Here is a 13,050-nt window from a genome sequence, read left to right as displayed (position 1 = left end):
CGTGTAAGTCTTCTCAGGTTTTTCTGAAACCGTCCTGCCGCTCATTTCTTGTGGCACATAGTACTCCTTCACATCCATATACCACAACTTGTTCCGCCATTCCCCAGATCCTGAACATCCCCTCAATGTCCAAATTCTTTGCCACTGCAAAAAAAAAAAAAAAAAAAAAAAAAAAAAAAAAAAAAAAAAAAAAAGATTCGAAAGGTCTTTGTGCCTTTAAGTTCTTTTCACTTTTCTTAGGTTCGGGATACAGACCCAGACCAAAGGGCACGCGTAATTTTATAGTCCCTGGGGCATAGTCCCAAATTTCTCCCAAATGGGTGGATCAGTTCACTATCCAACAGCAGAATCCTAATTCTCTCTCGTTCCCTCCAATGTTTTAGGAGAATCTTAACCCTGTCCCTCAGCCCTCCCCCCCTTCCCCCCAGCATCTCCCTCTCTTCTCCCGGCCCGGCCCGGCCCTTTTCTCGAAAATCCGGAGCCCGGGAATGCCGAGTTGCCGGCTCTGTACGTCTCCAGTCCCGGGGCTGGACCAGTGAGCATGCTCCAAGAAGCCGCGCCGGCTTGGGTTGCCAAGCAGCGCATCCCATGGATACGCTACGTCCCGTAGGAGGCCGGCCTCATTTGAATGGGCTGTGCTCATTGGCCGGTGCGGTACAGGGTTCGGAGAGGGATGGGCCCGGGACCCAGTGAGCGGCCGCGATCCCGAGGCCGGGCCCACCCAGAGCAGCAGTCGTAAGCGCTGGCTGGAATTTAACCCTAAGATCTCCGCTGTGCTGCAGAGCGCTTTGCGGGGAGCACCGTGCCACGTCTACTAGCACCGGGAGCCATGAACTTGGCCGGGCGCAGAGCCTCCCTCAGCCCTTAAACTACGTCCTCGGAGTCAAGGCAGGCGTTGATTTCATGTAGTCAGGTAGGGCCCCCTCGCCCCATAAGCGGTTCGCTTTGGAAGGCCGCGGGTGCTGCGGCCCGGGCCACCATGAGACCGGTCCTGTGGTCAGCCCTGCTGGCCCTGGCCTGGGGGGCGCTGATCCCGGAGCCCGAGGTGAAGATCGAGGTGCTCCAGAAGCCCTTCATCTGCCACCGGAAGACCAAAGGCGGCGACATGATGCTGGTCCATTACGAGGGCTACTTGGAGAGAGACGGAACCCTGTTCCACTCCACGTAAGTGATGGGCAGGGAAGGTGGCGGGGGAGTGCGGGCGCCGCCTGGACCTGACCCCTTAGCGGGTGAAAAAGCTCGCGTGGAAACTCACCGAGCGCCTATCCCAGCCGCATCATTCATAAACCACAACTCCTGGAGGAGCTCCGCGCCTTCTCCATCACTTAGAGCCTTCCCAAGCCGGCCGGGGCGCGCGGGGAGCTTGCGGGACTCCCCTGGAGTGACGTGGAGCCGTGAACCCCAAGTCAGAGGCCAGAACGGCTCACGAGAGACCAGGGACAAGCTGAGCCACGGGCCGAGCCCTTTTATAGACGCTTATTAAGGCTTTGTCCCACACTTACCCGGACTATTATCTCATTCTGTCCCCACCACCCCGTTCTGAGCCAAATATCCCGTTATTGTCCCATTTTGCAAATGAGGAAACTGAGACTGGCGGGGTGGGGGTGGGGAGGAGTGCTTAAACCACTTGTCCTAGCTCCTGATTGATAAGGAGGGCCATAAATAACTTCTCCCAGCTCCCGGCTGATAAGGTGGGTGACCAGGCTTGTTCCAGTCCTTTGAATATAGCTATCGAAGTTACATTAAGTTATTGTTTCTAATCATCCATCTGTCCCAGACTGGGAATACAAGACTGCCCTTCTTCCTCCCATATACTCACCCGAGTAGGGATGTGTTTGCTTGACTTTGCGTATTTGTTGCAAAGATTCTGCTTCTTTTTTGTCCCCATTAGAGGCAGGTGAGAGGGAGAGAAAACGATTGTTAACTGAAAAACCTTAAAAGTTAATTAAAGAGATCTCGGGGCTCATGGAGAATTCTGACCTTTTTTCAGGGCTCTGACGTTCTCTACTACAGGCAGCTCTGTAGAAGACTTAGTGCTGGGGCCCCTAGAACCCTCCTTCTTTCCCTCTCTGCACCAACTCTTGGGTCTCTAGGTACCATAATCCTGCCCGGGGACACACACCTGGATTGGGTGTCTATGGATCTCTCCTACCTGACAAGACTTTGTCTTCCCCTCCTCCCCCTCTCTGCTTTCAAAGCTATTCCCGAGTACCCCTTTCTGTGGCTCTCCCTGTAGAGGACTTCATTCTGTGATACTTGCTCAATGGGAGGGAGCGCCATCCTCAATATAAGGAAATTATCCTAAGAGATATCCTAAGAGAACAAAAGGAAGGAGCTGCTTTCTTGGAACTCGTGGAGGATCCGGGGTAGCTGGGAAGTGAGGAGCCACTCTGTAACTGGACTTTCCCCATCTTCTTTTTCCTTAGCCACAAACATAACAATGGCCAGCCCATCTGGTTCACCCTTGGCATCCTGGAGGCTCTCAAAGGTTGGGACCGAGGTCTGAAGGGCATGTGTGTGGGGGAGAAAAGGAAGCTCACCATCCCCCCTGCCCTTGGCTATGGAAAAGAAGGGAAAGGTAATTTTGCCTTGTCATCATCATCATCATCATCATTATTCCCATCCCCATCATATTGTTATTAATATGAGCATTTTTATGAACATGTTACAAAGGCATATAACATAATGATGAACATCACTGGCATTAATTTAATAATATAATTATTAATAATAATCTATCTGATAACATTAATAGCATTTAACAGCAATAATATTGTTATCAATATCACCATTATTATTATTATAGTCGTTGTTAATAGTAATAATAACAATAGATGCTGGATCTAGGATTTCATTGGTAGGATGAACTCCCAGATGAAAAAACTCCCTCTACATGTGCATGTCAACATCTTCTTTAATATTACAATCTTGGGGAGTTGTTCAAAGCAATGGCAAAGTTAAGTGACTTGCCTGATGTCACACATATGTCAGAAATGGGATTTGAACTCAAGTTTCTTGGGTCCTAGCAGGTCGCTAACTACTGTACTGTAGCTTCAGATCAAAAAAATACTTGATAAATATCACGTCTTGGGGTTTCCAAGACATTTTCCATAAAATATTAGAACTGGATGGATCCTTTACCCTCTTCATTCTACAGATGGTAAAACTGAGGATCATTTACTTAGGAGAATACCCAACACATAGTAGGTGCTTAATAAATATTGATTGATTGATTGATGAGGGCTGATATAGAGCTAAAAGAGAACTGAGTGGTCATTTTGTCTAGCTCCCTGGACACTTCACTGGACAGGTGAGGGGTCTGGGCCCAAGCCATGAGGCTGTGGGTTCCTCCCCACTCCATCCTGCAGAGACCTTGGCCTTGATCAGGCTTTGGGGCCATTTAGAGTCTGGAGGAGACTAGATGGAAATACTCTCCAGGTGACCATTCCTCATAGTGACTGGGTAAGGAATGTTCTCTCATCTTCTCTTCCTTGTACAGACCTGGGGGTTGAGTTTCAAGGTAAGTGACTCCAGGCCTGTAGAGCGAAGGCTGTCTGAGAATGATCCAGAGCTTTTTGAATTAGTTCTGCTGGGGTCAACTTCACTGCTGTTTTTTTTTTTTTTTTTTTTTTTTTTTTAATTCTCAGGACTTTAGATTTAAGATATTAATTCTCAAAACCAGGGTTCAGGCATGAATATGGAAGCAGATTCCAAGATACATCCTGTCTGTGGGACAATCTGTCTTTACCAGAAATCTCCACCCTAGAAGTTACTTTCCACACCAATGATATCATAGGGCTAGACAAAAAAAAAAAAAAAGGAAAAAATGATTATTCTTTTGTCTCCTCTGTCTCATTCACATGCCCCATCCTAACTTCTTTGTCCTTAAGTTCGTTTCTTATCAATCTTTCAATGAGTCGGTTTATTTGCTCTTATTTTTTTTAAAGATGTGTTCTCATACTCAGATACACTCCCCCAAACCTTTCACTTTATAACAAACCCTTTCCCTGGCTGTTCTCACCTGCCTTCCCTTTCCTGGGCGGTGCTAAGGCCTTCCCGTTTCAGGACATCCCATTTCTTTCCCAGGTGTGTGCACATTCCTCCTCGCAAAGATCCCACATTGGTATTCCTGAAAAGGGACCCGCTAAGCTAAGCCTCCTCTGGCTAAAGTTAAATATTCTTGTTTCAGTAGTTAGAAGCCCATCTGGAAAAGAAAATCAGTCACCTGGAAAACTGGGGGTCAGAGTGGCCTGGGGTACATTCGCTGTGTTTTTAATGCTTCTGTAACTCTCAGTGAAAGCTCTTTCCCCGTCTCTTCTCTGCCTTTAATAGGGTGTCCCTAATGTAACAAACGCCTCCCTAACTCTGCTTTCCTTTCCTGAAACTGATGCCAGTGAAACTAACATGCCTCACAAGGAAACTAACACGGACTAACCCTGCTCTTTTAGCGCCGGGGGGTGCTCGCCTTCGGAATCGGTCGTGGAGAAGCTGGGCCCGGCCCCCTCGCCCTCACTGTGTGGACAGTGTAAGTGTTGTTCTCCAGGGACCCTCCGACCGTCCCTTGTGGTGTCTGTCAGGAGAAAAAAGCATTCGGAGGTGGTTACTGCACGCTCCCAGATTTACCGTATTTGGAAATATTTGGAAGGGGAGTTTGTGCTTTCCGGGAAGCTGGGGGGCTCCAGAAAAATTTCAGATTGAACATGGGGGATTCATCCTTCTCAGGAAGTGGGGGGGGTCTCCAGGTAACTAGCAGAGACCTTCAGTTCCTTGCAGCTCCCATCTTCCCTCCTCTGTAAGTGCTTGTTCTTTTACTAGGGAATCATCCCCATTTCCCAGGAAGTTGCTTGAGTTACGTGGCTTTTGTGATGACTTCTAGCTCTGTTAAGATGAGAAAGAGAGGTTAAATGGCTTGTCCACTACGTCAGCGGCCTGCACAGCTCTCCAGGGAGGGCAGAGCCAGATTAAAGTGTCCTTGAGAAATGTTAACAGAATCATCGAGACGCACGGCCACGTGGGAATCTCATTTGTGCATCGCTGCGGGCTTCTCCCCTTGACACCATCCGGCTCCATACACTGAGATTGCTCGCACCCATCTGCAGGTTTCTCTCTTTTTATAAAAGAGGGAACATCCCTAGAACCATAGTCTAGGTGTCTCATGATCTGTGGCACATTGCCGTGTTTTAGTGTCATATTGATAGGTCGGTGTTTTTGACCTCATTGACCCATTTGGCAGTTGTGTCGTGGGGTTACATTCAGTCTGTCAATCCACAAGCATTTGTAAGTTCTCACTCTGTGCTGGGTACTGGGGCTAAGTCATGTGATGTTATTGACCCCTGATCGTGGTATAACCGAGAAAGCTTAAATTCTGTGAGCAACACTGGCTAGCTGTGTGACCCTCTCTCTGCTGGTCTCAGCTTCCTCATGTGTGAAAAGCAGGGGTTGGACTAAACATTCTCTAAGGGCACCTTCAGTTCCAGATCTATAGTTAAATCAGGTTTGTATAATGTGGCTTTATTCTTTGAAAAATAAAATTAGTATATTAAATAAACCTTTTTCTAAAAAAATTAAGGGCACCAGATTCATCAGTATTTAAGCACAAGTACAAAAAAGAAAAAACAAAACAAATTCCAAAACCAAACAGGATTTTGAAAGCTGTCATTTTGGACCAGGACTCATGTTTTCTTCTGCCTCAGTTTAAACAAAAGGGAGCTGCCTTTATCAACAGTGATTGGGCCATCGCTTTAGAGCTACAGCCTTTAGATTGTAAGCTCCTTGAAGGCAGGGACCATCTTTCTTTTTTTTTTTAATTTGTATCCCCAACACTTAAGATGATGCCCGACACACAATAGGCACTTAACAAATGACAGATTCATTTGTTGGTCCTAAAACCAGGAATTAGTCTCCAATGGGAGTGCCCGGTTGAGCCAAGGAAAAGAGAAAGAATAGGAAAGAGAGAGAGAGAAAGAGTCAGGAAAAGACATAGGGAGGAGGCAGGGAATATGGGAAGAGAAAAAGGGAAAAAATAACATTAACCATTTAGGCTATAGGCCACTTACATAAGTTGAGGCAATTACAACTGCTCATACTCTTACTTTTGTTCATTTGTTTCAGTCATGACTGATTCTTTCTTAGTAAACATGGTTTGGCATTTCCTTCTCCAGCTCATTTTACAGAGGAGGAAACTGAGGCCACACTTGAGCCCAGGACTCAAGTGCAATCCCCTCGGCTTACAGATGGGGAGACTGAGGCCAGAGCTTGCTCAGGGGAGCTGGTCTTTGTCTGCTCCTCCATAGAGCTGACCCTATCTTTAGACTGATGGCAGTAACCAAGTACTTACTTTTTTTAAACTGGGCCAGATAAGTCCATTGATGGAGGGGACTGCAGGGGAGGAAGCTCCTGCTAGTGCAGATCTGCAATCTTATCTCCTGAAAGGACTCTCTGGGCCACCAACAGGTTGGGCTTGCCCAGGGTCCAGGTATCTGAAGGGGAAATTAAACTTGAGTCTCTCTGCTTCTCAGCTATTACATAGTGCTTTAAAGGGAACAAAGTGCTTCCATTTTTCACCTATTCTGATCCTCACGACCATCCAGGGGGATAAATGCTGTAGGAATTGCAGGAGGGAAACTGAGTCTGATTTGCCCAGAGATGGAGGGGAACTCTCTTTGCTGTGCTGTGCTGTAATTTAGGATTGAAGGGCTCTGGGTACATCGTTCTAGTTGAGTTGAACTAACTTCTATCAGTTTATTAAATAATAAGAGGGAAATCTCTCTTGAGAACATAGCCCAGTTACACAAATGAGATTTCCCTTTTCCCTCATTTTGTTTGTCTTAGGTCTGAGTAGGCAAAAGCACTTTAGTCCTCTCAGGGATGGAGTGTGAGTGTGTGTGTGTGTGTGTGTGTGTGTGTGTGTGTGTGTGTGTGTGAGTGAGTGTGTATGTGAGTGTAATGGAGAGCAGAAATCTCTAGGGAGCAGACCACCCCACTCCTTCTTGCTGATAAAGGCAGTGAGCTCACAGCCTTAAGACGTGACATTTCACTGGTGTGCTCCTTAGTACATTTGCCCCCAAGCTTAGCTAAGGGCTTATTTTGTGCAGATTCATAAATATTCTATTTTTAAAATTTCTTTTTTTCTTTCCCCTCCTTTACCCAACAGGTAAAATTCCCCTGAGAGCACATTGATATTCAACATCGATCTCCTGGAAATTCGAAATGGACCAAGATCCCATGAGTCATTCCAAGAGATGGATCTTGATGATGACTGGAAACTGTCTAAGCAAGAGGTGAAGTCCATGTAGTTTGGGCTCAGCTTGCATGAATAATCGTGGGCTCCTTGTGAGTGGGGGGCCATAGATGCTGGACAGGTCAGCCAGGTGGGGTCAGAATTTCTGGGCCACTTGGTGGTGGGGTCAGATTGAAAATGGCCACAGAACTCTCAGCCTAGGCAGAGACAAGGACACCTAACTCCCACCCCCCACCCAAAACCAACCAAAACAAGGGGACCATTTCCTGTCAAAAATTTTCCTATTTAGTTAGTTCCAAAGATTTATAATTTCCTTGAGGTACGTGCCCCTTCCTCTGATGCAGATTGCATCAACAAGATCATATATCCATCCAGATATACCTTCCTCCAATCAGATAGCTAAATTTATTAAGGGGAAGGGGATTCCCTTTTTATAAATAAAAAGTATTATAAAAATCAACAGTGTTTTGATTATTTGTTATTTAAATCTCCATCTCCAAAATAGGCATATAGGTGCATATAGGTGCTGGACTTGAAGTCAAACAAATCCTGCCATTGATACTTAATTGCTGTGAAATCTGGGGCAAGACACTTAACCTCTTTCTCCCGAAGTTTCCTTAACTATAAAATGGGAAAAATGAATAAGAAAAACCTCCTTCCTGGGGTGTTGTAAAGATTAAATGAGATAGCATCGATTAAGTTTTTGACAAAACTTAATGGCTTATACAAATGCTAGCTGTCATTTTTATTAATAATGAAATAGCTTGAAATACACATTATTATTATATGTTATATTTAGATATATTAAATATAAATTTATGTATTTATAAATATATTATATTTATATATATTATAATAATTATTATTAGTAATATTCCCAAGTTCCAGTTCCATCTTTTTCAAGTGGCTTGTGTCTTTCCTTTGCAGGTTAAAATCTATTTGAAGAAGGAGTTTGAAAAGCATGGGGCAGTGGTCAACGAGAGTCACCACGATGACCTGGTAGAAGACATCTTTGACAAAGAAGATGAAGATAAAGACGGGTTTATATCTGCCAGAGAATTTACATACAAGCACGATGAGCTATGAACACCCCCTGCTGTGCACAGCCCATGACGGGTTGTGAGTCTTTGAGCCTTATTTTCTAACTATGTTGATTTTTGTCTTTGAATTGGTATTTATTCATAGGAAAGGAGTGATTGTCTCCTGCTGTGGGTCTTTGACTTTTATAAGCAATCACTGGAGAGGGGCTGCTGACTTCCCCTTTCTCCCTAATGAACTGTGAACCCAGGAAAGAGGAGCACTTGGAGCTGACCCTCCGATCTAGTCCTCCCATTTTGCTAATGACGATGCGGACATTCTTAGAGGGACACCTTTTGTCCAAGGTCACCTGGGGCCTCTGAATCCGACTCCCAGGTTTCCCAGTGCACCCCGACCCCTCTTATTTAAGCCTCTCATTCTCACGCCTGCAGCCTGTCATTTAACTAGCTTGTTCATAATTTTAAAATACAGTGGCTATAAGCACGCATCAGCATCAGACTTAATTAAATCACAAATCACACACTTAGCTTTCTTCCACCCACCATTTTCTAGAAGTTAGATGCATTCTATTAGGAAAAGCCAAGCCTGTCAGATTTTTTTGGATTTTGAATTGTCTTCGTGAAGAACTGAGAAAAATGTTTATTCAGATTTGTTTGTTCCAAGTGTTGCTTTATTTAAAAAAAAAATGTGAGTGGCTAAAATGGTACAGAATAAAAAAATGTGCACCACAATGCTCAACAGACATTTATTAAATACCTACTATGTACCCAGCACAGAGGATAAGAGAAAAAAAAATCTGCCCTCAGGAGCTTACATTCTATTTGGGGGGGATGACCTGAACACATAAATAAATATAAAAGGGAGACTAAGTAATTGGGAGGAGGGAATCAGAAACAACTTCTTATAGGGAGTTTGGAAGAAAACTAGAAATTCTGCCCAAGATGGAAATGGTTCCTGGTACTTAGCCCATTTGTGACTGGGGCAACATGGTGGGAGGGGAGGAAAGTCGTAGACTGTTTCCCCCCCCCCCCCCACTGATATGTTTGTTTGAGGATGGGAGATACACTGCTTTTATCAAATGGTCAGGAAGTGAAACCAACAAACCAATAATGGCATGAACCCCAGGCCAGAGACAGGGAAAATGAATTTAAGACCAAGTCTGGGTGAAAATGGCTGTTAAATGAAGAGCAGATTTAGTGCCTGACAACCATGCTATTAATATTCTTTGGAAGAGAATATTTACAATGAGATGCTTCAGTGAATCCGGTTACACATTTATCTGTATTTCACCAATTTCAAAAGCACCTACATGTATTTTGAAAAATGTAGGACAAATACATATGAGATAAAATTCACAAAAGCTCAGAAGCCCTCTGGGCTGAACCCTAGGAAACCAAGAATCCCTCTCTATAATCCCTCTCTACTTCTAGCAAGAAGTCACTTCTTGAAGACTTCCCGTGATGGGGAGTTCACTACCTATGGGACAACCCCTGCTATTCCTGGTTAGCTCTAATTGTTGGGAAGTTGTCTCCGTACCAAGTCTAAATTTGTCTCTCGGCAGAATCTACCCATTTTCTTCTTTAAATACTTAAGGAAAGTCATCTTGAGTATTTGTTCCCTCTTTGCTTCCCACCTTCTTTGCTTCTCTGAAGCCCTTCTTTATCCTGATTACTCTCCTCCAAATACTTCCCTTAATTCTAGTCAACTAGATGGCGCAGGGTTTAGAGCTTGGGGCTTAAGAATTAGGAGAGACCTAAATTCACATGATTGCCTCAAACACTAGCTGTGTAACTCAGGCAAATGACTTAACTTTGGTCTGCCTCAGCTTCCTCACTTGTAAAATGGGAATAATAATAGCACCTCCTTTCCACTGGGAGGTGGGAGGACCAAATGAGATAACATGATAGATAAAATAATTTGACATTTATTTAAGATTAATGACTAGCGGGGCAGCTAGGTGGCTCAGTGGATAGAGCACCAGCCTTGAATTCAGGAGGACCCAGTTTCAAATGTGGCCTCAGACACTTAACACTTCCTGGCTGTGTGACCCTGGGCAAGTCACTTAACCCCAGCTTCAGGGGGAAAAAAAAATTAATGACTAGTAATACTAGTCATTCCCCTGAGGCAATTGGGGTTAAGTGACTTGCCCAGGATCTCACAACTAGGAAGTGTTAAGCATCTGAGGTTAGATTTGAATTCAGGTCCTCTTGACTTCATTGCACCACCTAGCTGTCCTGTAATATTAAATAATAATGTTTTATCACAATTTGTATAGCACTTTGTAAAGCACTTTATAAATATTTCATTTGATATGTAAAGTGTTTCTTTGAGTATATTTGGCATACAGTAAGCACTTAAGAAATACTGATTATTTTGAATTCCTATGGATGGGGCCCAAAATGGGAACATCCATCTCCTCTTGGAGAGAAGAATTCTAAGGATAGCTTAAATCCAATCCTCAATCCTCCTGTACATGTTTGTAGAAATTCTCTTTCAGCTTCTTCCAACTCACCAGCAGCTTTTTTTTTTTTAAGAGTTAGAAGATTAAATATAAAAATCTTATATTCCTACCTATTCAGAGGTGCTAGTGCGGATGCAGATTTGGTGAGCCAGCAGGGAATCATCCGTATTTTTATGTGGGTGATTTTCCTTTTGCCTCCCCTTTTCTATAGCCCAGAAGAGGCTTTTTTAATCAAAACATTTAATTACCTCCCACCCCCACCTAAGAGTTGTGAACCACGACAGAGACAGCTCTGTGGGAGGGTGAGACAGGAGCAGCTGGCCATGGGGGGGGGGGTCCTCTCTACTTATTCTTTTCAATTGTGAAGAAGAGTTTTGATTGGAAGGCCCAGGGAGTTGCCTCATTCCCAGAGCATGGGAAGCCTCATATTGAAGAGAAATATAACGTGCCTCCATAGCCAAACAGAAATGCTACTAAAAAGTGGTCATTTGGGTTAGCCCTTGCTCCCTACTGCCTCTGTGGTGGGCTCTCAGTCAGTCACGGCCTTTCCAGAAGTTAATCATGAGGCACACTTGGGCAGTTAGGACTGGAAAGGCTTGTCGGGAAGAACATCACCTTTCTGGGACCAGCTGCCGAGATGGGTAAACTCAGCTCACAGATGGTGAGAGGTCTCAACCGGGGGCCAAACAGTCAAGAATGGGCAATCACAAAACTTTACACATTCTCTGTTTGTGTCCTGGCTGAGCCCAAATCCCCCATCCTGAGGTTCTGCATCTCCAGGATGTGTGACTGCAGCATCCTAAGGGAAATGGTTGTCTACCTTCCTAAAAAAAGGTCTCAACCTGCATCTTTCCTAGAACTCCTTGGTTTGAGTCCAGTCTCATGTCCAGGGGGAATTCTGGACTTTGGGGAGAATAGCCAGCTTGGCTCATAGCTACTTAGTAGATTTTTTTAAAAAATTGTTATTATGCATTGTTTTCTTGTTATTACACATTCATAATTTGCCGAGTAAGCTTCTTAAACTGTAGGTTGTGGCCCCATATGGGATCTCATAACCGAATGCGAGGGTCGTGAAACTATAATTTATTATCAATAAAAGTTTGGTTTGTAAACCCATTTTATAGGCCTATATACCCAGGGTTGAATAAAATTTTCTTGGTGAAAAGGGATTGCAAGTGGAAAAAATTTAAGAAGCCATGGAATAAGTTGCATATGGTATCCAACTATGAATACTTGTCTTTATTATGTGAAGATTACATAACTAGGGTTCATTGAAGTGTAAGTTCAGAGAATTTATCAATGGATAGGAGTGCAGGAATTATTTTCTGATTAGGTAAAGAATAAGGCAACTAGATGGCATAGGGAAAAGAATACTGAGTGTCAAACTATGAAGACTTGAGTTCAGATATTTATTAAATGGGTATTCCTGAATAAGTCATTTATGCTCTCTTAGTTTCCTCATTTGTAAAATGGGGATAGCGATAGCACCTGTCTCACAGAATTGTTGTGAAGATTAAATAAAATAGCATATGTGAAGTGTTTTTCAAATCTCAAAGCATTATATATAAATGTACATTATTATTATTATTACTACTGCTTTTAACATGGGTTTATAATAGCACCTACCTCCAAGGATTGTCATAAGGATAAAATGACTACAACTTTTATAAAATACTTTGCAGGTCTTAAAATGTTATATAAGTGTTAATCAGTTTTATTATTGTTGTTGTGATAGCCATACTCCTAGGACAAGAAGTTGGAATTGTTCCACAGAGAAAGGTGGAGCTGAGGGATAGGAGGAGGATGAATCTCTGAAAATATAAAATTCAGGACTCACTTGGAGACCAGAAAGTTATTGTAGTGGATAGAGAGCTAGGCCTGGAGTTGAAAACCAGCCAGGCACTTACTAGCTGAATGATTCTGGACAAATCATTCAATCCTCAAAAAATCATTCAAAGCCTCAGTTTCTTCATCTGTAAAATGAGCTTGGAGAAGGAAATGAGATAAACTACTCCAATAGCATTTCTTGGAAAACGTCATGGACAATACTGGTATATTATGATCTATTTGTCACTCAGACACAATTGAACACAGCAAAGGAGTGAGTGAGTTAGGCTAACTCACTCAGCCTTCCTATGCTGCTTGCACTATGGTGTCCTGAGTGTTTTGGATAAGGAAAGTGTGGGGTTTAAATTTTTTTTTCTTAAACTTCTTCCCCCATTTTATAATGTGATAAATTCTCCTTTTCTGGTATTTTTTTTTAAGTTTTAGGGAAATTCATCTTTTCCAGTTATTTAGGCATTTGAAGAGG

At 43.5% G+C, this 13,050-nt stretch overlaps 1 protein-coding gene across 3 annotated transcripts; it reads left to right on the top strand.

The window, feature by feature from the left end:
* The first annotated feature begins 626 nt into the window (after positions 1-626).
* Positions 627-9,009, top strand: FKBP14 (FKBP prolyl isomerase 14). 3 transcript variants are annotated; one of them, XM_074266711.1, is made up of 5 exons: positions 751-1,164; positions 2,427-2,578; positions 4,449-4,525; positions 7,154-7,280; positions 8,168-9,009. In XM_074266711.1, exons 1-4 carry the CDS (start codon positions 980-982, stop codon positions 7,166-7,168), a joined length of 429 nt encoding a protein of 142 aa, XP_074122812.1. In that variant the 5' UTR covers positions 751-979; the 3' UTR covers positions 7,169-7,280; positions 8,168-9,009. The 3 variants fall into 3 exon arrangements, with proteins under 3 accessions (XP_074122811.1, XP_074122812.1, XP_074122813.1); XM_074266712.1 differs by lacking the exon at positions 4,449-4,525 and having other exon boundaries at positions 758-1,164; XM_074266710.1 differs by lacking the exon at positions 8,168-9,009 and having other exon boundaries at positions 627-1,164; positions 4,449-7,281.
* Positions 9,010-13,050: the final 4,041 nt, after the last annotated feature.

The sequence above is a fragment of the Sminthopsis crassicaudata genome, chromosome 5 (genome assembly GCF_048593235.1).
Source record: "Sminthopsis crassicaudata isolate SCR6 chromosome 5, ASM4859323v1, whole genome shotgun sequence".
Classification (NCBI taxonomy): domain Eukaryota; kingdom Metazoa; phylum Chordata; class Mammalia; order Dasyuromorphia; family Dasyuridae; genus Sminthopsis; species Sminthopsis crassicaudata.
Note: the sequence above shows the minus strand (reverse complement) of the source record. Positions and strands in the feature narration are given on the sequence as shown.